Raw genomic sequence first — 23,030 nt, 5'->3', positions numbered from 1 at the left:
AATTTTGAGTAGTTCGGAGAACCAGTAAATACCCCCTCTGACGGCACCCGCCCCCATCTATTCTCTGCCTCCCGAGTGCCAGCTGATCGAGAGGGAATGGAGATTTTACAGAATCCTTCCCCTGCCACGCCCACCAAGCCACGCCCACAGAACCGATAGTAAAAAAAATTGAATCCCACCACTGTGCCTATACTCACGATGACAGGCAGCTATCAGGATTGTGATTCCAATGTTCTGAAAGACATGACAGAGCTATAAAAGGAAGCCATTATATGATAATTAGTAATGATATCATTTTCAGAGGTTGAGACAATTTGATAAAAGCGCTTCTTCAGGCTGATACAGAGGGACTAAGTCTGCTACAATTCCCAATCAGCATAGCCCTATGGCCGGGATTTGGATAGCTAAATATATTTCCATTGTGGTGAATCTATTTTTCGTTTGCAGATTATCAGCCCATAAATCTGGTGGAGTTTAAGTAATGCCCTTTATACTTGGGGGAGTCATATAAATTCTTATACCTCTTTGGTAAACAATGTCATGTATGGGATGTCCAGAAATAATGCATCTATCTTACATGTCTAAGGCAAATAGGTGTTTGCTATAATTTAGTTTACTTGGCAAATACATCTCAGGACAGTTTATCTCATAATAAAGCCCAACCTCTCATATCAAATCATTAATATTTATTGATAGTAAGATAAAACAGCAAATCAGAGGTGGGCTGCTGCCAGTTTCGCTCAGCTCGGCCGAACTGGTAGTGATGGCAGTGGGAGGCTCCGCCCTCCCTGCCCAGACACTTCTGCGCATGCGCAGAAGACTTGAGCATGCGCGCAAGCATGCGCGCAAGCATGAGCAAACTGGTAGTAAACCGGTTAGCAACCCACCACTGATGCAAATCTACTGACAGTTCAAATAGAAGTCGTGTCTGGGTGAAGTGCTGCATACGTTTGTGTAACAGTATGTCTTTAAAAAGAAAATCTATTTTTCATGAAAACCTGAGGCAGATCTATGTAGTCTAGGGCAGGAATCGCCAACCTTTCGGATCTCAGGGACTACAAAATTCATAATTTTAAATCCCGCGGACCATTAATATGAAGTTTTTAAAAAGATAAATAGTATTTAGTGCAATATAAAAAAATGCAAATAATTTTTCTGTGGACCACAAAAATTTCTCCTGAACCACCAGTGGTCCATGGACCACCAGTTGGTGACCGCTGGTCTAGGTGATTGGCTTCATAATCAGTCTAGATAACAGGAGGAATGGGATGTTCCCGTGTTTGGTTTCTGCAGTGCATTGGGTTACTGATACTGTTGGTGGATTAATCAAAGCCTAGTGCTCTGATTCTAGCATCTTGTTCATTGAGGTAGATGAGACTGAATCAAGGTCATATATTTTTCTAATCAAAAAGGAACCAATGTAGAGCCATCCTGGATTAGCTACTCAAATTATGCATTAGGTACACAGCTGTACTCATATTTGGACAAACTGTACTGTGTGCTTCCTGCATAAAATGTATCACATTTTTTGCTTTATGCTGACATGGGTATCACAGCCAGAATTTTATATTCTGTGATATCTAAACATGAAAATTCACTCCACTGTGGGACTTCGGTTTTGTAGAGAAAAATAAACCAACCCTTTCGTGTTTCTAGTTCTTTATTTTCTGATCAAATTACATGATCTGTATCACCAGACTACCTGTAGTGTTTCAAAATGTGTGTTCTTTAAAACGTTATGCTATAAATTAGATGTTACAAGGTTTCGGGGAAGTGTCGATTTTCTATATATCTGGCAAGCCACATTATTCATCCAGTTTCTTCATCCCTTTGTGATTTCACTTTTAAATGAGATTCATAATACATTATTTCAATGCAAAAAACTAGAAGGCTAAGCATAAGTGTGTGGAACATTTTTTTTTACTGCTGCAAGAAAAATAATATATAGATGAAGGAACTGTAAAAATAAATATACTGATTATATTTGATTGTGTTGCTTGCATTTATTTATTTTATTATAACATTTATTGGCCACTTATCTTACCACAGAGTAACTCTGGGTGGCTTACAGTCATAAAAAAGTATTTATACAGTATATAAATTAAATTAAAGCCAAATATTAAAATCAGATGACACATGGGATGGGTGGGAACGGAGTGGAGGGAGGTGGGATCTGTTATTATTCGATCAACCACCACCTACTGTGCTGTTCTCCCATTGGGGCCCCAAGCCAGCTGGCAGAGATAGATCTTGAGTCCCTTATGAAGCCTTGAGGTCCTTGCTTATAATTGATCTTGCTCATTAAATATCCATTTATAAATTCCAAACAGTCTATCACACACATATATACTAAATCAAAGTTTTAGATTAATAAAATTCTAAAACAATACAAGAGACTTACCTCCCGTAATAAACAAGAAGCTTGTAAATCAACAAAGTGCACCATGCTAAAGTCTAAAACAATCGTGTGAATCCTATGCCTTGCATACTCTGAGTCAAGTGTATACAACTGAGTTGTAGACCTTGTTAAACGAGGGTCTGATGAAAACCACATGTTATTCAGATCCTCTTTCCTCTTTGCATAGCTACACGGCCTTTCTCTTGCTGGAGATTGGACGTATTGTATATCAGAAGGGCTTCTTGTCCAACGTACCAAGGCCAAAGAAGAAGCAGAGAATGATTCATTAGCAATAGGAACTCGCTTTTGAAGTTTCTCTCTATAGGGTACCTAGAATTCAAGAGAGATAAGAGATTCTAGAAGAGAATGAGGTGACACTGAAAATCATACTGTATTTCCTATTGCTCTTTACAGACTCTTCATTTTCATATGCTTTATCTTTGGGCCACTCTCAATTTAATGTCATATTTATCATTTCACTTGTGTTCTTCAAGTTCTCCCTTAGATATTGGAGGAAGGGTCTTAATTTTTATGAGGAAGTCTAACATGAGAATTCCCTCCTGCTTCCTTATCACCAAGAAAAATGTGGAATGGTAAGGGGTAAAATGTTAAGGATTTATATGAAGTCTTTCCAGTCCTCTGCCATGTTCCTGGTTGGGGAAAAGTTTAAAGGAGCCATTGAGTGATCCATACTAATTGCATTCTACTGAGAAATAATTCTTAGAAGGGGCAGGGAAAGCATTCTGCCTGCTGGTCCTTCCCTGCCAGGTATCTGGATTCATCAGACCTTTATCTTCCTTTCACATTCCACATACCATGGAAAAATGGGTAGGTTTGCTTTGGAGATCATTAGCAAAATCACACTTTAGGCAATGTATTAATTATTCTATGGAGGAAATGGTAGGCTAAATTCTGCAGTTCAGGTCTTTGATCTCAATCCTAATACCCTATTAGTGGACTGTCAGTGGTCCTGGTCTCCGACTAGTGGGACCAGGTTAATCTGTAATAAGGCATCCCTCATCCAGAATTTGATTGTTGATAAAAGAGCCAACCTGGCATGTATTATGTCATCTTGTGCACAGTGCTTGTACCTGGATTGGCAGGCCCTGCTTACAGATTCCAGATTTAACCTGCTCCATGTGCTTAGTTATTCATGGCCTAGTCACCTCCAGATTGGCCTATTGCATTGTACTCTATATGGGGCTGCCTTTGAAGAGTATCCAAAAGCTTCAACTGGTAGAGAATGTGACGCCAGGGACAATTATTGCACTCCTAAAATAGCACATCTTATACCTCTGTCTCATGAGCTGCATTGGTTGCAAGTTTGCTTCCAGATTCAAATAAAGTTACTGGTTTTAAACTTTAAAGCCCTTCATGGCTATCTGAGGAACCACATCTCCCCAGTTACATTAGCTTATCCCATTAGATCTGGCAGAGAAAGAGTGCTCTGGGCATCATCAGATAGAGACCTACATTTAGTGTGTCCTAGGAGATGTGCCTTCCCTGCTGTTGCACTTGTGTTATGGTTGTTCTCCCCAAGATTAGATTAGATTAGCTCCATCCCTTTTGACAATCTATAAATGCCTAAATATCTGGTTATGTTATATCAGGCTTGGGGTTCCCAGGGAAATGGAAATATGGTTAGATGGCTCCACCGCTGAGGTGACCATTTTTATCCTCTCTCTTTGTTTAAAGTTTGTATATTTGTTTTTATACTATCCATCTTTTAATGTGGATTGTTACAATTTTCATATTTTTTTCATATTTGTTTTATTTGAGTGTTGTACACCTCCCACAGTCACTTTTTGTGACATGAGCTGTTATACACTTTGGATTAATAAATAAAGAAAACAAATGTATTTTAGGGCTTATTGCGGTAGGCTGTAAGTGTAAGAAAGTGGAAACATTTTCCTCAGTGTTGTTTGTCTCAGAATTAAGAAAGGTTTTGAGTAAACATGTGCAACTGTGTAAACATGTGCGCACAGATAAGAAATGCATCTGACCCTGGGTATCAGCTCAGGTGGGTCACAAACACAGGCGCAGTTTAAGTCTTTGCTCTGTCCTTTAACACTGGACATGCTGACTGAGATCAAGGCTCGCATCTCATTTTCATCCAGAGGCACTGCCTTCATATCCATCTGAAATAGAAAGAGGGAAGTTAGACTTCTGTTTTTAGATGTGCATAGCTTCTGAACTACTTTATTGGGGGAGGATAATTTACCTTTTTCAAAATGTACTTTTTGAAATGTTTCATGTTTGCAAATGAGATAGAAGCACAGCACTGGAATATTTTCACACCCTGAATTTCTATGGCCTAAAAAGCAAACAAAACAAACCTCTTTAGATGCAGAGCCTTTTTCAAAATGTTACCAGGTGGCGTTGAATTTTTTGGAATTCCAATCAATAGTGTGTGTTCTCAAGCTGTTATATTTGATCATTGAACATAATGGATGTCCCCGAAGAATCATGCTATTATCTCCTTCTTGTAGGTACAAGAGGGCAACGTGACTAAAGATCGGTGCTTGGAAATTCTCTCTCTCTCTCTCTCTCTCTCTCTCTCTCTCTCTCTCTCTCTCTCTCTCTCTCTCTCTCTCTCTCTCTCTCACACACACACACACACACACACACACACACACACAGAAATGCACAGAAACATGAACTCTCTTGTCCCTAGGGAAAAAACAACAACCAAACTATGAACTACTGACTCTAGAAATCCTCTAGTAGGATTTTATTATAGAAAGATAATGTTTTAACAAATGTCAAAACAGGTATTTTAAGTTTTAAGCAGGTTTTTAGCAGTTTTCTTGAAATTATTTGCTAATGAAATAGCAATAGCACTTAGATTTATATGCCACTTTGCAGTGCTTTACAGCGCTCTGTAAGTGGCTTACAGAGTCAGCCTACTGCAGTCAACAATCTGGGTCCTCATTTTACCGACCTCGGAAGGATGGAAGGCTGTGTCAACCTTGAGCCTTGAAATGGCAGTTTGAATAGAAAATCAATTTTCACTTTTAACATAAACTAATACCAGGTACATTTAGGCACATAAAACAGCATTAAAGTAGTGCATCAATCAAATGTAATTAATACAGTTGCCATTAATAAAATATATTTTCATGGCTGATATTAGGTTAAGAAATTGAGGGGAAATTGTGTACATGACAACTATTAATTATAGTCTGTTAGGATATGTTTTTCAGGATGGTAGTCAGGATGGCAATAATTTTGCTTGATGAAAGGTAACATTACCAATCATAATCCTGATAATTATATGTAATTTCCTAACAAAATAGGAGTCAGGAGTCAGTGGCTTAAAAACCCCAACTGAGCTTGATGGATTTATTAGAACGGTAGAGATGGAGAATATTCACAAACATTTGACGTAAGTGAACATTATGAGCTTTGGAGATAAGAGAAATTCCAAGTCTTGACTTCAAACTGTGCAAAAGGTTTACAAGGCACCTGGGTATTTTCCTGTTCACTCAGAGGCTGTCAACTGTTATGTGTATCATTTCATGTAAAGCAGTTAAAATAGTTTTTAATCATGTTCATCACTGTCTCGGGAAGAGCCTGACACAATCATTTATGAAATTAATTTATCTGGACCTGTCAGCTGTTGATTTGCTGGTAATGGAAAAGGATTATAGCAAATAAAGTATATCTTGTATCTCCCTCTTACCTCACTGTAGTCAGAGAAACTGCGATAAATATTGGTGTTTGGAATCTGACCCAATATCATCATCTTCATTCTGAAACAAGGGTATACATTGGATCTACTTTCTCCTTATGAAATGTAACAAAACCAATGGATCAAAATTTTCCAACCTATCTCACCCTAGAAATATGTCTGAAATATTATTTTTCTTAGAGAAAAAGGACAAACAATGATGAATACAAATTGTGTTTATACATAATGTTATACTCGTCTAGATGAAGTGCAGACTCCTTTGTATCATATTTCCCACTTTTATATCTACATGGAGAAGGTGCAGGAAATATGCTATTATTTTTTATATAATGGAAAGAGCTCATTTGATGAAATATAGAGAAGCCTTGCTATTGCGGAAAAGAAATATATTATGTTGCTGGTCTGAACTGAAAGCTAATCATATCTTCTGCATTAGGTTACTTGTGTTTGCTGGTGTTGACTATTTCTTTTAAATATCTGCATATCATACAAGAAAACTAGACAAACAAAAGAGGAATTAAATGGAGGGGAAATCTACCCCGGATGGCAAGATACAGAAGAAGAGAAAACAAAATAATTTTATGGATTTAAAGAGAGAATTTTTATTAGTAATATCATTGATAACACTACAGACAATCAAAGATAAGCTGATTAAGGAAACAGAAGAAGGGCATCGAAATTACATGAGGGATTTTATAAGCAAAGAGTTGCTAAGAGGAGTCCACACAAAGTTGATTAAGGAGATGATTAGAGGACTGGCACTACAAATGGCAGAAGATATGAGACTGTTTTGCTACTGGAAAGATACAGGTTGATAGATGGAAGAGTATAATTTAAAACTAGCTAAACTTAGTGAAATTTAGTGATAATAGATATAGTTAAATAAATAATTGATAATGATAATAATGTATACAATGTGTAATGTTATGATAAGTAATAATGGGATAAGCATATTGAATGGTACCTATGAAAGGAAGATTAGAATCCCTTTTGGATTATATATAAAGGTTAATAAAAAAAAGAATTAAGTTAGATTCAGTTAAGTCTTGATTATTAGGGGGGGAAATGATATGATGCAGGATATAGTCAAATAAAGGAGGGATAATGATAATAATGTATATATGTATGGGTACAACATAAGGAAATGGGATATAAATTCTAAACAGTGATTTGGAAAGAAGGATAGAAAACTTTGTTATTAAATATTATGGATGTTTAGCTAGAATAGGACATAAGGATTTAGTGTCATTGGAGGATTCTAGAAATAGTAAATGAAATGCCAGTATGGGGTTATATATTAAATCTTGGTATATTTTATGATGAAGGATGTTTAAACAATTATAGTCAAATGAAAATGGAGGTATGATGATGGTTACATGTATAAATATCTGAGTTAAAATACTTGAGTTAATATGAATTATGCTTGATGACTGTGGAAGAGGTGCATGAAAGTTTTTTGTAACCAACTGATACACTTTCTACAATATGTAAAGAAGGAAGATTTTGTGTTTGTTTTCAAAATTGAAATAAAAAAACCTTTTATAAAAAAAAGAAAACTAGACAAACAACGATGTATGGGACTGCTTAGTACCTCTGGTGCTGCATGCTGTATTGATACTTGTTCCAAATATAGTAATTTGCACAAAGTAGAATAATCCTGCAGCTAATTATTCTAACAAGTGAGAGTGGAGTAGAGATCAGGAACTGGGTTAGTTACTGTACATGTAGGACTGTCCTGGCAAGTTCTGTGGACTCACCAGTGCAATATCACTTCACATGATCTTGAAACTATCCCTCTGTTGATGGAAGCTAAGATTGCATTAGTTTTTTTGGCATCTGCAGGATATGCTGGCTCATACTTAAGTGATGGTCTACTAGAACACCTTCTAAAGCCAAAACCAAAATAAATGGTTCTTGTTATAGGCTGCCATCAATCAGCCCCAACACCATCTAGTTTTCCAAACGGGAACTTTTTGTTCTTTCAACCAAGAGTTTCTTCTAGAAAAAACAGAACTAAAAGTATAAGACCAGAAAAACAAAACATAACAAAACATTGTGTAGGTAGTCCTCAATTTACGACTGGTCATTTATAACACTTTGAAGTTGGGACAGTGATGGAATGGCTGCATTATAGCCTGTAAACAATCTCCAATCCTTATAAATGGTTGTCCCCCCCCCCCCCCCATCATGTGATTGCATGTTGGGAGGGTCAGCATACAACCCTCCCGACACGTGGTGTTCCGTAGTGATGTGACTGCTATTCACAATGCTTTCTGATGGTTTCCAGCAAAAAAAAAAGCCCATTCATATGAACAGGTGTGCTTAACAACCACTATGTTTGCTTAACAACAACCACAAAAAAGGCTGGAAAATTACTTTTGGTTATGTGCCTAATTTACGACTTATGACCAGCTTTCTGGATATGAATGTAAATCAAGGACTACCTGCATCTGTTTTGGAGCACACAGATGTACATTAGGACTATATTTTAATGAGAAATCTACTTATTTACCCAACAGAGCCAGATTCCTAGGTGTAAAAAGCAACATACTGGAAAAAGAAAATATAGGGAAAGTACAGGAAGGCAGCAATCATCGCTTAAAGGAGTCACTTATTACCATCTCAAATAAGGTTTTAGGTTTCATTATGAAGGAAGTTAGCATCCACCTCTCTACTAGAAAAATGAAGTATCCTGGGAAATATTAAAAAGGCAGAATATTATATTTCCCTGGATGAGAAATGCAGAAACATGTTTTAAAGACAAAGCAGCTTCCTGCAGCTCCCTGCCCCCCACTTCAGCTCCAGGGTGATGGGATTAAGATATGACCCTCAGGACATGATAGGATTAGCCCTCTACCCATCTAGTAACAGAACTCACCACATGGCACCTGGGGAGATTACATTACCCAGCAAGATTCAGCCAGGCTGGGACACAGTCAACCTACAAAGTTAGCTAAGACCCCTACCCCTTGGGAGTCTGACAGCCAATGGGATTCATTTCTTGGACAGGAATAGGAAACTCTAAGGTGGGGCCCAAGAGAGGGTGTAAAACCCAGGGGCTCTTAGCATCTCTGCCTTTTTTCTTCTTCAAGATCTTCAGTGCATGTGATCCCCTTTTTCCGCCAGGACCTCAAGCCCTGTGGTCCTGTCCACCATTAAAACCATCTTTCCAAACATCATTGCATCCAGTGTCTTTTTCCCCTCTGGGAACTGAACCCAGATGGACATTTCTTCCAACAATTATATGTTCAGAGTTCATTATAGAGAGGGCAGCTGAAGAAAGAGCTTCTGAGCATCCCACTTAGATGTTCTTAGCCAAGCGTTCCTTGTTCCTTGCTTTCTTTGTCCTTTTTCTTTGTTCTCTGATTTGTCCATTTTATAGAATACAAAGGATAAGGGAAAGCCAGCAATTTGGGGCAGATGTTTCTTGCAGTATCTAATCAAACAAAATGCTCCATTTGTAATGTCCTGACGACAGTGAGCAAATCAGAATGGGTAGCAATTAAAGCAACCCTCCTAACAACTTTGGTGGAAAGATACAAGCGCAGTTCAGCTTTTATAGCTCTAAAAGGTAACGGTAAAGATACCCCTCACACATATGTGTTAGTCATTCCCACCTCTGGGGGGCAGTGCTCATCTTTATTTCAAAGACGAAGAGCCAGTGCTGTCCGAAGATGTCTCCGTGGTAATGTGGCTGGCATGACTAAACACCGAAGGCGCACGGAACTCTGCTATTTCCCACCAAAGGTGGTCCCTATTTTTCTACTTGCATTTTTACATGCTTTTGAACTGCTAGGTTGGCAGAAGCTGGGGCAAGGAAAGGGAACTCATCCGGATTCATGGCACTGGGGATTCAAACCGCCAAACTGCTGACCATTCTGATCGACAAGCTCAGTGTCTTAGCCACTGAGCCACCGTGTACCTTTATATAAAATCTACAGCTCTAGTTTTATATAAATGGGATTATAAATGAGACACTTTTTGGAAAGTATGGGTATCTTTTAACATAAAATAAAGTAGCTTAGGGCAAATATAGTATAAATTCCATCTATTTTTTATATAGCCTCAGAGCAGAGAGAGAAGAAAAGCAGGTTTTAGAAGTAGGGCATGAAATGTAAGAAAGGATTCAGGGGGAAAAAACAAGGGTACTATCTTCAACTTCCTAATGTCCGAGAGCTAAATCATGTATTAATATAGATTATTCTCAATCCATATTATTGAATTATCAATATCAGTTTTTCAAATATGTTTTTGAACACAAAATATTTTCAAGGAAGTGTATGTTAAAATATAAACCAATATAAGAGGTCTCTCTTAAAATCATTTGGATAGAAAAATGGAACAGGAATGGCACTGGACAACTAATATTTCCCCATCTGATGAAAGAGATCAAGAATTAGAACATTTCCAACAGATGGCAGATTATTATCTGCTTGATGATGGAAGAAAAATTTCATTGAGCATTTGGTTTTATTACAAAGTTATTATCAAATATTTTTCTTAAAGTTCAAGCCATCTTACAGTAAAAGGATCAGAAAACATTAACATTAGAACTTGTCATGTGGAGTAAGACAACAATGTGGTAGCAGCAATACCTGTGCGATCTGACACTTATTATAAAAAAGGCAAATCCCAAAGAAATTCCTAAGCCAATATCCAGACCAAGGCAGAGGACAACTAGAAAGGTCACAATCCAAATTCCCTTTAAAAGATGAAAACAGGAACATTATGATTAATAATTTAATAATCATAAATTGCATACTCATAACCCTAAAGCAAAATACTTTGTTGGTATGATAAAGCCCTTGCAGTTTAACTGTAACAGTTGTTCTAAGAACAATTATAACTGATACCACAATCCATATAGACATATCCAAACAATACACAGTATGTATCGCATTAAGAAAAGTAAACTGATATACATATTTTAAAAAGAGGCAAGGAAATGTACAAAACATAGCCCAAGGAAAATAGTCTCGTTATTCACCCTGACCTCTCTACCACTCCCTGGAAGCATTATAGCTTTGGAACTTAAGTTCGTTTTTGTTTTTTTCTCAGAAGGTGAACATATTTCTAAACAGAGAAATGTGCTACTGTCCAAATATTTTATGGGGTCGGTGTGAGATGTAGAAATATTAATGAAAATGTAGCACACTAAATGTTCATTAATTGATTCTTAATAGTTAAAGCAATATAAAAAAAATTAAGATACGGCAGGGAGCCTTGTGACTTTCAAGAACTATGTCTCATGGACACCATTGGGAACATCTTCTTAAGGAGTTCTTTCCACCGCTATTCTTCTCCACTAAAGTATATGTCAGAGACTAGAGGCACAGGGTCCTTCCAATTAGCCAGAACCCATCCTGCTAGATGAATAATGTTATCTGTACAATAAATACTGTCAAAATTTCTGTGTTGGTTAAAAGAGGTTCTGAGATTTTATTTCCAGCAGCTTCAGTATAAGCAATGGTCACTTTTGAGCAGTGGTAGGATTTACTTACCTTCCCTACCGGTTTGCAAATGTAAGCACTCTCACGCACCTTCTGCGCAGAGCCTCCCGCGGCCGATGCTACTGGTTCGCCCAAACCAGAGAGGATTGGCTGAATACCACCTCTGCATTGAGGTTAAAGCTTAGTGGTAAAAAGCACCAAGCATTTTGCTCATAGCTAATGTTCTAATTCATTTATTTGGAGATATCACTTTTTAGGAGATCAGAAAGAACTGATATGGAGACAGTCAGAAAGTGCTCTTTGGTATCACTGGAGTATTTTGGTCAAAGCTATGATGAATAGGACTAGGAAGTAGATTTCATGAAGCAAGTTATGAGATCCATCAATTTCCTCATTGGAGATGCTATCTTGTTAAGCAAGGCTAACAACTAAGGCTGGAGATCCAAAAAGTTGAAAAACATCTGGTTAAAATAGTGTTGCAATGATATTGCACTAGTCTAACTAAACTACTGTGTGTTCAAGTCGCAATATGCAATGGGTCTAATCTGAAATGTCAACAACTAACCTAAAAATCAAGAATCTGTCTTCCAATAGCTATTGAGCCTTGACCTGTCCCATTAAACTGGAATCTTCAGATAGATTTCAGACATATTTTAAGTATTAATACACATATTGTAGTATCCTCTAGAAACATAGTTAAAATATTTATCATTGGAGAAAGTACACAGTGAAAAAAACCAACTAACCTATTCTCCTTTGGTGCCACAATCTAATCTGGGGTACCCTGAAAGGTTTTTCTTTTCTTTTTGCTACTTTATGTACATTTAGCCTCTATCATCTTACCTAATTTTGCCACAAATTCATTCTTCTGACTCCAAGTTACAGGATATTGGGCATACTGGCTCTGTTCAAAGGTATGCTAATTAATTGTTACTGCTACCTGGTTTAATCTGACTCTCTAGCATTGTTGCACAGATCATGCAAAACTTACAAAATCATATTTATCTTGTTTCCACAGGTAAGGGACATCCATAAATTTTTCAAGAAATGGGAACATGTTGACGAGTACGATGGCAGCCAAAACAGCCTAGGTAAATTAAAAAAATGATACTGCTGCCAATTCTAGATATTATACAAAATATACACAAAATTCTAAACTGTGTAGTAGCAACTAAAAATATTTCCATAGATTTTAACAGTTTGATTATCAAAATCATGGTGCTACATACTTTTGCAAAGATTTAGATCTTATCATTATATTTACATATTCTAATTTTCCAGAATTAGGTGAGCTCCAGGTACCAAGTTCTTAAAAACGTCCTTCATCAATGATGATGAAGATGATGATATGTAAGGTTAGATTCACAGTCTAAAACTTGTGGAAACTTAATAATTCAAATCTTAAATAAAACATAAGACTTATTCAGGTAGTGTCTATGAATATAAGCAGTTCCAAGCAGGATTTTGTGTGTGTGTGTGTAAAATTAGGGTGTGCAGCTTTAATGCATTCAATATTTTCAGATATTGAGGAAGTCCTTTAGGTATCCTTCCAAGGTTGCCCGTCATCATTGGTAATAATTACAAAAGACAGTTTTACTTGGAACAGCTTACATCCTGCAACGATACCTATAACACCATCAAGAATCAATATTCTGATGACCTCTATTTTTAGATAGAGCAATCTTCCATTCCAGCACAACATTTATATATCCAAATTATTCATATTTTCACTGTAACTTACATTTGGAAGGGACTGGAAGTAATACCCCAATTTTAATCCTGTCACCAGCATTAAGGCAATTCCAAACAGAGCTGCAAGCTAATTTGTAAAAAAAAATGGCATTAAAATGTTAACCTGATGCTGATAATTCTTTCCCATATTTTGTACGTCAAAACAGTCTACCTAACTCAGTCTATTTTCAGAACATAATCAGAACGATATGTACCATGTTAATTAATATGATGAAATTTCAACTACCATCACATCAAAAAAGATTCTATTAATTTGATTAAAAGGTTAGCTATTGCTAAAGTGCCTGACAATTCCTTAATTTGACCTTGGATTCCTAAAACTTTTCATGACTTGCCTTCAATAAAGTTTACTGCTTTTAAGTTAGATGATCTTGACTTGGACTCAAGTTTTATCACTATGCCAGGGATTCTCAGACTTAGAGGTAGGATATCATACAACCAACTTGGAGGAGAGTGGGATGATTGGCAGATTTTTAAAAATCTGATGAGGCATATTCAGGCAAAACCCATTCCAAGCTTTACTCCCTGTTTTTCCCAAAGAAAGTTTTTGCAGTACTCATGATTTGTCTGTACAGGCAAAGCAGAAGCACTGTCAAAAACTCAACCTGCCCTTAACTTCTCATTTTTCCTGCCCAAGCCTACAGAAGGCAGTTGTGGTTAGATCAAAATTTGTTATTACATACATGGTGTGTTTATTTTTTAAGCTTATTCATTGGAGAAGAGTATCACACAAATTCATTTAACATTTTAGAAGCAACGGTACCGCTAATTTGAGAATTTGATTGAACCAGGAAACAATATCCAGACTGCAAAATCGAGACAACTAGATGGCAGATAATATGGCAATGACATCTTTAACACCATGAAACAATGAGCTCTGCCTATCCCAGCTCTTTAGGAAGGACTCAAAATGCAAAATCCAGTCTAAACATGTGGGCTATTGGGCAACCAAACATAATAATAATAATAATAATAATAATAATAATAATAATAATAATAATAATAATAATAATAATAATAATAATAATAATAATGTATCTTATAACTGGTATTGCCCAGGTATTTATGGCCCTGATTGTATTTCCACCATTTAATTTAGATTACAGAGTTAAGAAAATTTTGAAATCTAAATTAAATGGTGGAAATACAATCAAGGCATAAACACCTGGGCAATACCAGTTATAAGATACACAGCTGGTATAGTTAACCGACACAAGCTGATTTGGACATTTTGGACCAAAAAACCAGGAAACTAATGACAATGCACTACAGTTTACATCCACGCTGTGACACTGATAGACCATACCTGCCCTGAAAATCAGGTGGCAGAGGATTATTACAAGTGAAGCAAATAGTTGAAGAAGAAAAACATGCACTGGCTGATTATTTAAAAGAAAGTCAAGAACATCTATTAATCGAAGTAAAGAACAAAAATCTACTGAAGGCCCAACAGACGAAACAAGAATACAGAAAAGATGTGATAAAATCAAGAATGGAAAGTTGGCAGAACAAAGCATTGCATGGTCAATTTCTGGAAAAAATAAAAGATAAAGGACAGTGAAAAAACTTGGTTATGGTTAACAACAGGTACACTAAAGAAAGAAACAGAGTCACTAATCCTAGCTGCGCAAGAACAAGCTATCCGAACAAATGCCATTAAGGCCAAAATCGAAAAATCCTCTGATGATGCCAAATGCAGACTCTGCAAAGAAATTGCTGAAACTGTTGACCACATACCCAGCTGCTGTAAAAAAATTGCGCAGACTGATTATAAATTGCGGTACAACTCAATAGCACAAATGATCCACTGGAATTTGTGCAAAAATTATAATATTAAAACAACAAACTGGTGGGAACATAAGCCTGAAAAAGTCACCGAAAATCAGATGGTCAAGATCCTATGGGATTTTCGTATACAAACGGACAAAATACTGGCACATAACACACCAGACATCACACTGCTTGAGAAAAATAAGGTTACAATCATAGACATCGCAATACCAGGTGATAGCAGGGTCAACGAGAAGGAACATGAAAAAATCGCGAAATACCAGGACTTAAAAATTGAAATTCAACGATTATGGCACAAACCAGCAGTGGTAATTCCAGTGGTAATCGGCACACTGGGTGCTATTCCAAAAGCACTGGAATTACATTTAAAACAGTTAAAACTTGACAAAATCAACATCAGTCAAATGCAAAAAGCTGCACTGCTTGGATCTGCACGTATATTACAAAAATACGTTATGACATCCTAGGCCCCTGGGTGGGGCCTGACTAGTAATCAATGCCAAATCTGGCGAAACAACTGGCCGCTGTGATACAATCGTATAATAATAATAATAATAATAATAATAATAATAATAATAATAATAATAATAATAATAATAATAATAATAATAATAATAATAATAATAATAATATACAAGGACCTGGTGAAAGTATTTGAATAATTTTGCAAAGGAAAGCAAAGATGGGGTACAATTCCAAAACATTTGGAGCATCACTTGTACACCATTGGCGTTGACAAAATCATTACCAGTCAATTGAATAGAGTAGAGGCCATTTGAATCTGGGATGGAAGGGAACATCATTTCAGAGGGCAGGTGCTGCTACAAAGAAGGCATGTGTTCCAATAGATGCGATTGTGAAACTAAAGGAACATGGAGTGCACCATTCTTGCCACATCAGTTCAGCCAGTTTGATGGTGTTACCTTTGGTTGGTATTTTCTATAGCTTTTTACTACAGTCTAGTGATTTTCCAGAGTTTACAACCCAGATATTGTATTTCTGGGTTCAACATTGGACCAGTTGCCTTGCCTCTTACATACTACCCTACGTAAAAGCAAATTTTTAATAATGCGTGACCACGGCTATGAACACCCAAGACTTAACTCAAGTTTAAATCATAACATTTCTTCAAGCTTTCGCAGACTCTCTGTGATGACATCATGGCCCCCCAGGGGTCTGCGGACCGCATGTAGCGAACCATTGCTCTATGCCAGTGATGGCGACCCTTTTTCGCCTCGGGTGCCAAAAGTTCACCGGATGCCAAAAGTTCACCTCGGGTGCCAAAATGCTTGTGTGCAAACCCCCATAATTTAATGGTTCCCATTAAGTGGCTCCTGTGCATGCGCATGTAACCTCCTCACTGCCCCGTGCATGTGCGCACGGCTTTCTTGGAGTCTAGGGGGGCAAAAAACAGCCCAACACACAACCAGAAATTTGGGAATAGACTTCCGGGTTGCCCGTTGGGCCATTTTTCTCCCGAAGCTTTAGGAGAAAATGCGCACTGGAGCTGACAGGGCAACGCCTCGCGTGCCCTCAGAAATGTCTCCATGTGCCATCTGGGGCACACGTGCCATAAGTTCGCCATCATGGCTCTATGCTGACTATCTTAATCTATTAATTTGTTTTTTAAACTGTAATATGTAGTTCTTGTTACATTTTTAACATTTATCTAGATGGCAATAGTGTACTTGGTCAACATTTCTTAATTTCAAGGACACAAATGTTGCCAGACTTGTTTATTTCTTGGATGAGAGATTAAGGTACATCACACTAATGAGTTAGACTGAGGAGTCAAAAAGATATCCTGAAAGATGACAACTATAAAACATTTCTGACAGTTGCCAAAAAAAAATCCCATGTCAACAAAGTCACCAAGAACTGAGCTTGATCTGAAGGAGAGTTCACCTGTTCTTCTGGCTTAAATATAATTATATTTTATAATAATGCTAATCAAAATTTATGATGGGTCAATTTGCAAACATGTATGTGTCTAACCCAAAAACCCTAATAGGGTTAAAAAGATTTCTGCCCATGACTTCTATGCAGACAGCATCTCCACTGAGACTTATAATAATGCACCAAGGGCAGCCATTGAAGTGATAATACAATTTTTCAAATGATGTAGTTATTTAACCATTTGCTCGGGCTAACAATCTCTGTAAAGCATCCATTCTGTATGGTCCAAAGAGCAGAGAAACCATGTTCTAACAAATACACCCACATCTAGATTTGAAACAAGCACTGGATCTAACTCACCTGTGTTTTTCCGCCAGTCTTCTCCTGAATAACAGTTGTAGAAATTGCACAGCTGACAGAAAAAGACTTAAAAAATGAACTGAAGACATTGCATAGCCCGATTGCTATTAAATCCTGTACATGATAAATAAAGATAAACCTCTTGGTATTCAGATTACTGTGCTGTGAAATAGGGACTACAAATATTTTCCATTAGAAAAAATAAGGATGAGAAACTTCAGAATATCAATATATCCATATCAAAAGATATTTCTGTTTTAGGGAGACATTCAGTCATTACAGTTAATGTATCTCTTAAATCAACAGTGGTTTTTGGGAAAGATGGATCCTACTGCTTTCTTGAATATGCTTAGGTTTGAACAATGCTTGCAGCACTCAGAGGAATCCACAGGAAGGATCAGCAGTATCACAATACAATACAATACAATACAATACAATACAATACAATGCAATGCAATGCAATGCAATGCAATGCAATGCAATGCAATGCAATGCAATGCAATGCAATACAATACAATACAATAGCAGAGTTGGAAGGGACCTTGGAGGTCTTCTAGTCCAACCCCCTGTCTAGGCAGGAAACCCTATACCGTTTCAGACCAATGGCTATCCAACATCTTCTTAAAGACTTCCAGTGTTGGGGCATTCACAACTCCTGGAGGCAAGCTGTTCCACTGATTAATTGTTCTAACTGTCAGGAAGTTTCTCCTCAGTTCTAAGTTGCTTCTCTCCTTGATTAGTTTCCACCCATTGCTTCTTGTTCTACCCTCAGGTGCCTTGGAAAATAGTTTGACCCCCTCTTCTTTGTGGCAACCCCTGAGATATTGGAACACTGCTATCCTGTCTCCCCTAGTCCCCTAGTCCTTCTTTCTATTAAATGGTAACCATGACTGCAGCACCCAAAGTCCCACTTCTTTTTACATGCGTGTAATATGTGTAATGCATGTTCAGAAGGAGGTGGGTTTTGATTGCCAAGTTTTATCTGCAATTGTGATGCTGTTGACACACCACTGCGGGTGCCCCTGGAGGGACTTCTGCCTAATCATGTTTAAAAGGTGTACAGTATAGTCCAGTGTTTCTCAACCTTGGCAAGTTTAAGATGTGTGGATTTCAACTCCCAGAATTCCCCAGCCAGCATGACCAACAACTATTCTATAAATACCTAATAGATAAAGCCATAATTTTAATGGGCAATTACTTCTGTTGTTGTTTCTTTTTGGACTTGTAACTTTGATTTTATTTGTTGTGATAGGCTTAAAGTCTTTCAGAACAGTTTAATTGCATTGCTGATGCTGTCACACTTTTAATCAGGAGCACCCACGGGGACTTAATTTAATTTATTTAATTTAGCTCTGCCTGATTCCAAACAACTCTAGGTGGCTTGTAATGTAGTAAATAGATTAGCATGCAATACAATTCAAAAGCAAACCAACAAAAAATAGATAGGAAAGCAGATAAAGCACAAGATGGCAAATCTGGCCCTGATATGGAAAGAGCCAGGTCTTCAAAATGCTCTGAGAAACTAATAGTATGAGAGCCACCTGGATATCAAGTGGAGCTTCATTCTGGGGACAGGCCCCACAATAGAGGAGGCACACCTCCGGGGTCCCAAAAGATGACACTGTTTAATTGAAAGGATCTAAAGTGTGACAACGCTGTGAGTTTGTATTGGCTGGATAGACATCACAGGTGATGATAGACATCCCTTCAAATTACAGGTCCTGTGCCACACAGTGCTTTAGAGATCAAAGCCAGCACCTGGAATTGCAACCAGAAACATGTAGGCCGGTCACTGCCCGTGCTCTGTACTTCTGAGGATAGCTCCACATAAAGCACATTGAGACAGACAAGTTATGAAGTGACTAGAGTATGACTGACGGTCTGGAGTGTCTCCTGATCCAGAAAAGTATGCAACTGGTGCACCGGAGGAAGCTATGCAAAGGCTTTTGACTGACCAGTTAAATTAGTGAAGAATTGCTTTGTGTTTCATATTTATCTCAAATGTCCCAATGTATCTCTAATGTCCTTGGAGACAAATAGTGACTACAGAGTTGCGTGCCTTCTACAGACCCTGGAAATCTATGGGAAAGTATATTTAATTATAATTTCTTTATTCTCCCAGAGCTCCATCAATTTTTGCTTTGTGAATATATAACTATTACCTGAGTGTGTCGGATGTGATAGTTGTGAATACTTGCATACTTCTTCCCCACAAAAATGAGAAGGAAGTAGCTTACTATTGCCAGAGATAAAGCATGCAATATAATTTTGTCCAGTTTTGAGAAGACAGGTAGTGTAGGATGCAGAAACCTGAAACAAAAGAGATGCTTCAGTCCTGTGTAAAGAACATCCTTGAATACTTTGATTGGGATATATAAGCTATAGCTCTATTTATTTACCACCATCTCTTTCAACCCACAATTTTGTACACCAAGCATGTGGTGCTAATAATAAATATGTGCTTGCTTGGATTTCAAACATGGAATTTTATGTACTTATTGTTAGCTATCTTAAAAACTTTTTCTGAAAATTAAGACAAATAATGTTTTCCCAGCAGACTATGGAAGGCTGGGGCAACACTAAATTTGATCTCCAAAGTGTGCTTTGGATAGTGAAGATAACACTCTGCACTCAATACAGCAGTTGACTCTTTTCCAGAGGTCACACAACTGCCCTTCACAGCTGCCATGTGAAGGAGAGAGGCATTTTAAGGAGTTACACAGACATCCCCATGTCAGGGGTGGGTTTGCTGTCAGCATTGCTGCTGGTTCATATCACACATGTGCACGGTTGAGGGTAAATTATTCTGCGCATGCGCAGAACATTTTAAAAATGATTAAAAACCAGGCTATCAACAGCCGTGGCAACCGGGGAACCGGTTCGGAGGTGTGTCAAACCTGCCGTCCCTGCCAGTTCGGCAAGCAAGTGCCAATTTCCACTACCAGTTCACCCGAACCAGTGCGAACCAGTAGCAACCCACCTCTGCCCCATGTCCTCCAAAGCAACATTCAAAGATCATTCAAAGATCACTTTTGACATTCCTTCCCCTAATTTCTTATTTCTACTTTTCTTTGTATTTTACATATGAAATAAAAAAAAAAAGAAAATTTGACATTCTGCACAGTACTAAAGAGTCGATTTAGAATTGCCGGAACTGTGATATAAACGGCAAATAAATCTGATAAGTAAAATAAAATAACACCTTATTATTTTTAGCTCATTTTAAGGTTTGCAGTAATGATACAATACAATAATACAATACAATACAATAGTAGAGTTGGAAGGGACCTTGGAGGTCTTCTAGTCCAACCCCCTGCCTAGGCAGGAAACCCTATACCGTTCCAGACAAATGGCTATCCAACATCTTCTTAAACACTTCCAGTGTTGGGGCATTCACAACTTCTGGAGGCAAGCTGTTCCACTGATTAATTGTTCTAACTGTCAGGAAATTTCTCCTCAGTTCTAAGTTGCTTCTCTCCTTGATTAGTTTCCACCCATTGCTTCTTGTTCTACCCTCAGGTGCCTTGGAAAATAGTTTGACTCCCTCTTCTTTGTGGCAACCCCTGAAATATTGGAACACTGCTATCATGTCTCCCCTATTCCTTCTTTCTCTAAAGCTAAACATACCCAGTTGCTGCAACCGTTCTTCATATGTTTTAGTCTCCAGTCCCCTAATCATCTTTGTTGCTCTTCTCTGCACTCTTTCTAGAGTCTCCACATCTTTTTTACATCGTGGCGACCAGAACTGAATGCAGTATTCCAAGTGTGGCCTTACCAAGGCATTATAAAGTGGTATTAACACTTCACGTGATCTTGATTCTATCCCTCTGTTGATGCAGCCTAGAATTGTGTTGGCTTTTTTGGCAGCTGCTGCACACTGCTGGCTCATATTTAAATGGTTGTCCACTAGGACTCCAAGATCCCTTTCACAGTTACTACTACTGAGCAAGGTACCACCTATACTGTACCTGTGCATTCCAATTTTGTTGCCTAAATGTAGAACCTTACTCTTATGATAGCTCTTATGATAGCTGCTTAAGAATACTGATGGTCCACACATGATACTGATGACTAAAACACTGTTCTAGTCATTGATGACACTTTACACTATTCAGTAAATGTTAAATCCTGGCCCCATCAGGTACAGTACCTCCAAAGCAAAATTACAGTATATAGAATATTTCAACACTGTTGGCTTGACTAAATGCTGTTGGTATGCACATGGCCGCAAATAGAGATGGCAGCATATATTTGACTGACAAAGTTAGCAATGTTGAAATATTATTGAGAATAAGCTTTCCGTTCATACGTTGGCAAATGTTTCACGGGAATTTCAAGCTGGGGTATTATTACCAAGTTCTTTTACCCTATTCTTCAATTGCAACATTATTTCATTTCATTTCCTTTTTCTTATTTCATTATTTTGATTTTTGTAAATTTATTATTTGTTCCTTTTCTCCCCCATGCATATCTTACCCTGAACGAGAATAGCATGAAAAGTACATATTTATACATGTATGAAAAATACATAGTATTAGATTTAGATTACATACTTGTGGGGAGTCATTGTAAAAACTCCCTGACTAGATTCAGCATGTAGATGGGTTTGGGTAGAAAGCATTGTAAAAACAACAATCTGTAAAAGAAAAACAATGCACTCTATATTATTTGAGATGAATATTACTTATTTAAATTTATTTCAATATTAAATGTGTATACCTTCAAATTCACCCGTGATTAATGGCAATTACAATGTCAATATCTACATTAGCATTATGGACTAATAACTGTCCCATATTAGCCAGACATTGAAATAGACTCTAATAATATTCAGTGGTATAATGCCAAACAAGGCAGACTTTTGATTAGTTACTACAAACAGTAGGATACAATCACCAGTGCAAAGATTAGTATTAGGGGAGGGGGAAGTTTCAGTCAGAAAAGCATTTTCCCCAACAGCAAGTTTCACTGATACTGAAACTTAAGGCAGGGTGTTTAATGTTTAAATCTCCATTTCCCAAGAATGCATTCCCAAGGACAATAATAGACCATAACACTATTAGATAAAATTGGGTTTTATCAGAATCATAGACAAAATATTCTTACTGTCTCTGCAGAGAAGGCAAAGAAGGGATGGTGTACTATCCCCCTGAATCTGAAGTATGCAGTAAAACTAATTCCTCTGTTTTATCAGAGGACCTGAAATAAATTATAATAAGGGACAATGCTTCTTTCAGATGCAATATTTCCTTATTCTTCTTGGTGGAGAACTTAAGGCCAGTATAATATAACCAAAATAAAAGAGTAGCAAAACCCTTAAAAATCAGTTCTGTACTAAAGAAACACAATGTTTGAAGGAAACTGTTTCATGGATCACTCTATGACTCAATTCAAGTCATTTGCATAACGGTGACTTTGGGAACATAAAGGTAATTTTGTTGAAAAAAATGTCAGGTATTTACCAAAACAAGCTCCATTGGAAACTCAATAGGATAGTGTTTATAAGTTATTTTAATGCACTTGCTGACCCTCAGCAATAATAAAGAAAGCAAAAACAGCAGGATACTGGTGGAATTTGCTTTAGGGATGCCCATGCAGTAGTATACCAAATTCTGAAAGAAAGAAAATGTCAGCAAAATGTTCAGAACTAATTCTTGCATGTTAATTTGCTGCTAATAATATCAAGGTAAAA

General features: G+C 37.4%; 1 protein-coding gene across 1 annotated transcript in view; it reads right to left on the bottom strand.

Moving 5' to 3' along the window:
* Positions 1 to 23,030, bottom strand: part of SLC26A8 (solute carrier family 26 member 8) — a gene marked incomplete at both ends in the record, with an annotated part of 53,511 nt that overhangs the window by 2,973 nt on the left and 27,508 nt on the right. The window contains 12 exons of the mRNA XM_081949165.1: positions 198 to 252; positions 2,402 to 2,728; positions 4,402 to 4,536; positions 4,620 to 4,712; positions 6,081 to 6,150; positions 10,685 to 10,791; positions 12,531 to 12,626; positions 13,281 to 13,358; positions 17,339 to 17,452; positions 19,501 to 19,648; positions 21,892 to 21,974; positions 22,801 to 22,950. Of these exons, the coding sequence (XP_081805291.1) occupies positions 198 to 252; positions 2,402 to 2,728; positions 4,402 to 4,536; positions 4,620 to 4,712; positions 6,081 to 6,150; positions 10,685 to 10,791; positions 12,531 to 12,626; positions 13,281 to 13,358; positions 17,339 to 17,452; positions 19,501 to 19,648; positions 21,892 to 21,974; positions 22,801 to 22,950 (1,456 nt within the window). The remainder of the gene's footprint in view (positions 1 to 197; positions 253 to 2,401; positions 2,729 to 4,401; positions 4,537 to 4,619; positions 4,713 to 6,080; positions 6,151 to 10,684; positions 10,792 to 12,530; positions 12,627 to 13,280; positions 13,359 to 17,338; positions 17,453 to 19,500; positions 19,649 to 21,891; positions 21,975 to 22,800; positions 22,951 to 23,030) is intronic.

The sequence above is a fragment of the Natrix helvetica genome (assembly GCF_964273705.1).
Source record: "Natrix helvetica genome assembly, chromosome: 3".
Lineage (NCBI taxonomy): Eukaryota > Metazoa > Chordata > Lepidosauria > Squamata > Natricidae > Natrix > Natrix helvetica.
The sequence above is the reverse complement of the archived record's forward strand: the minus strand, read 5'-3'. Positions and strand labels throughout refer to the sequence as shown.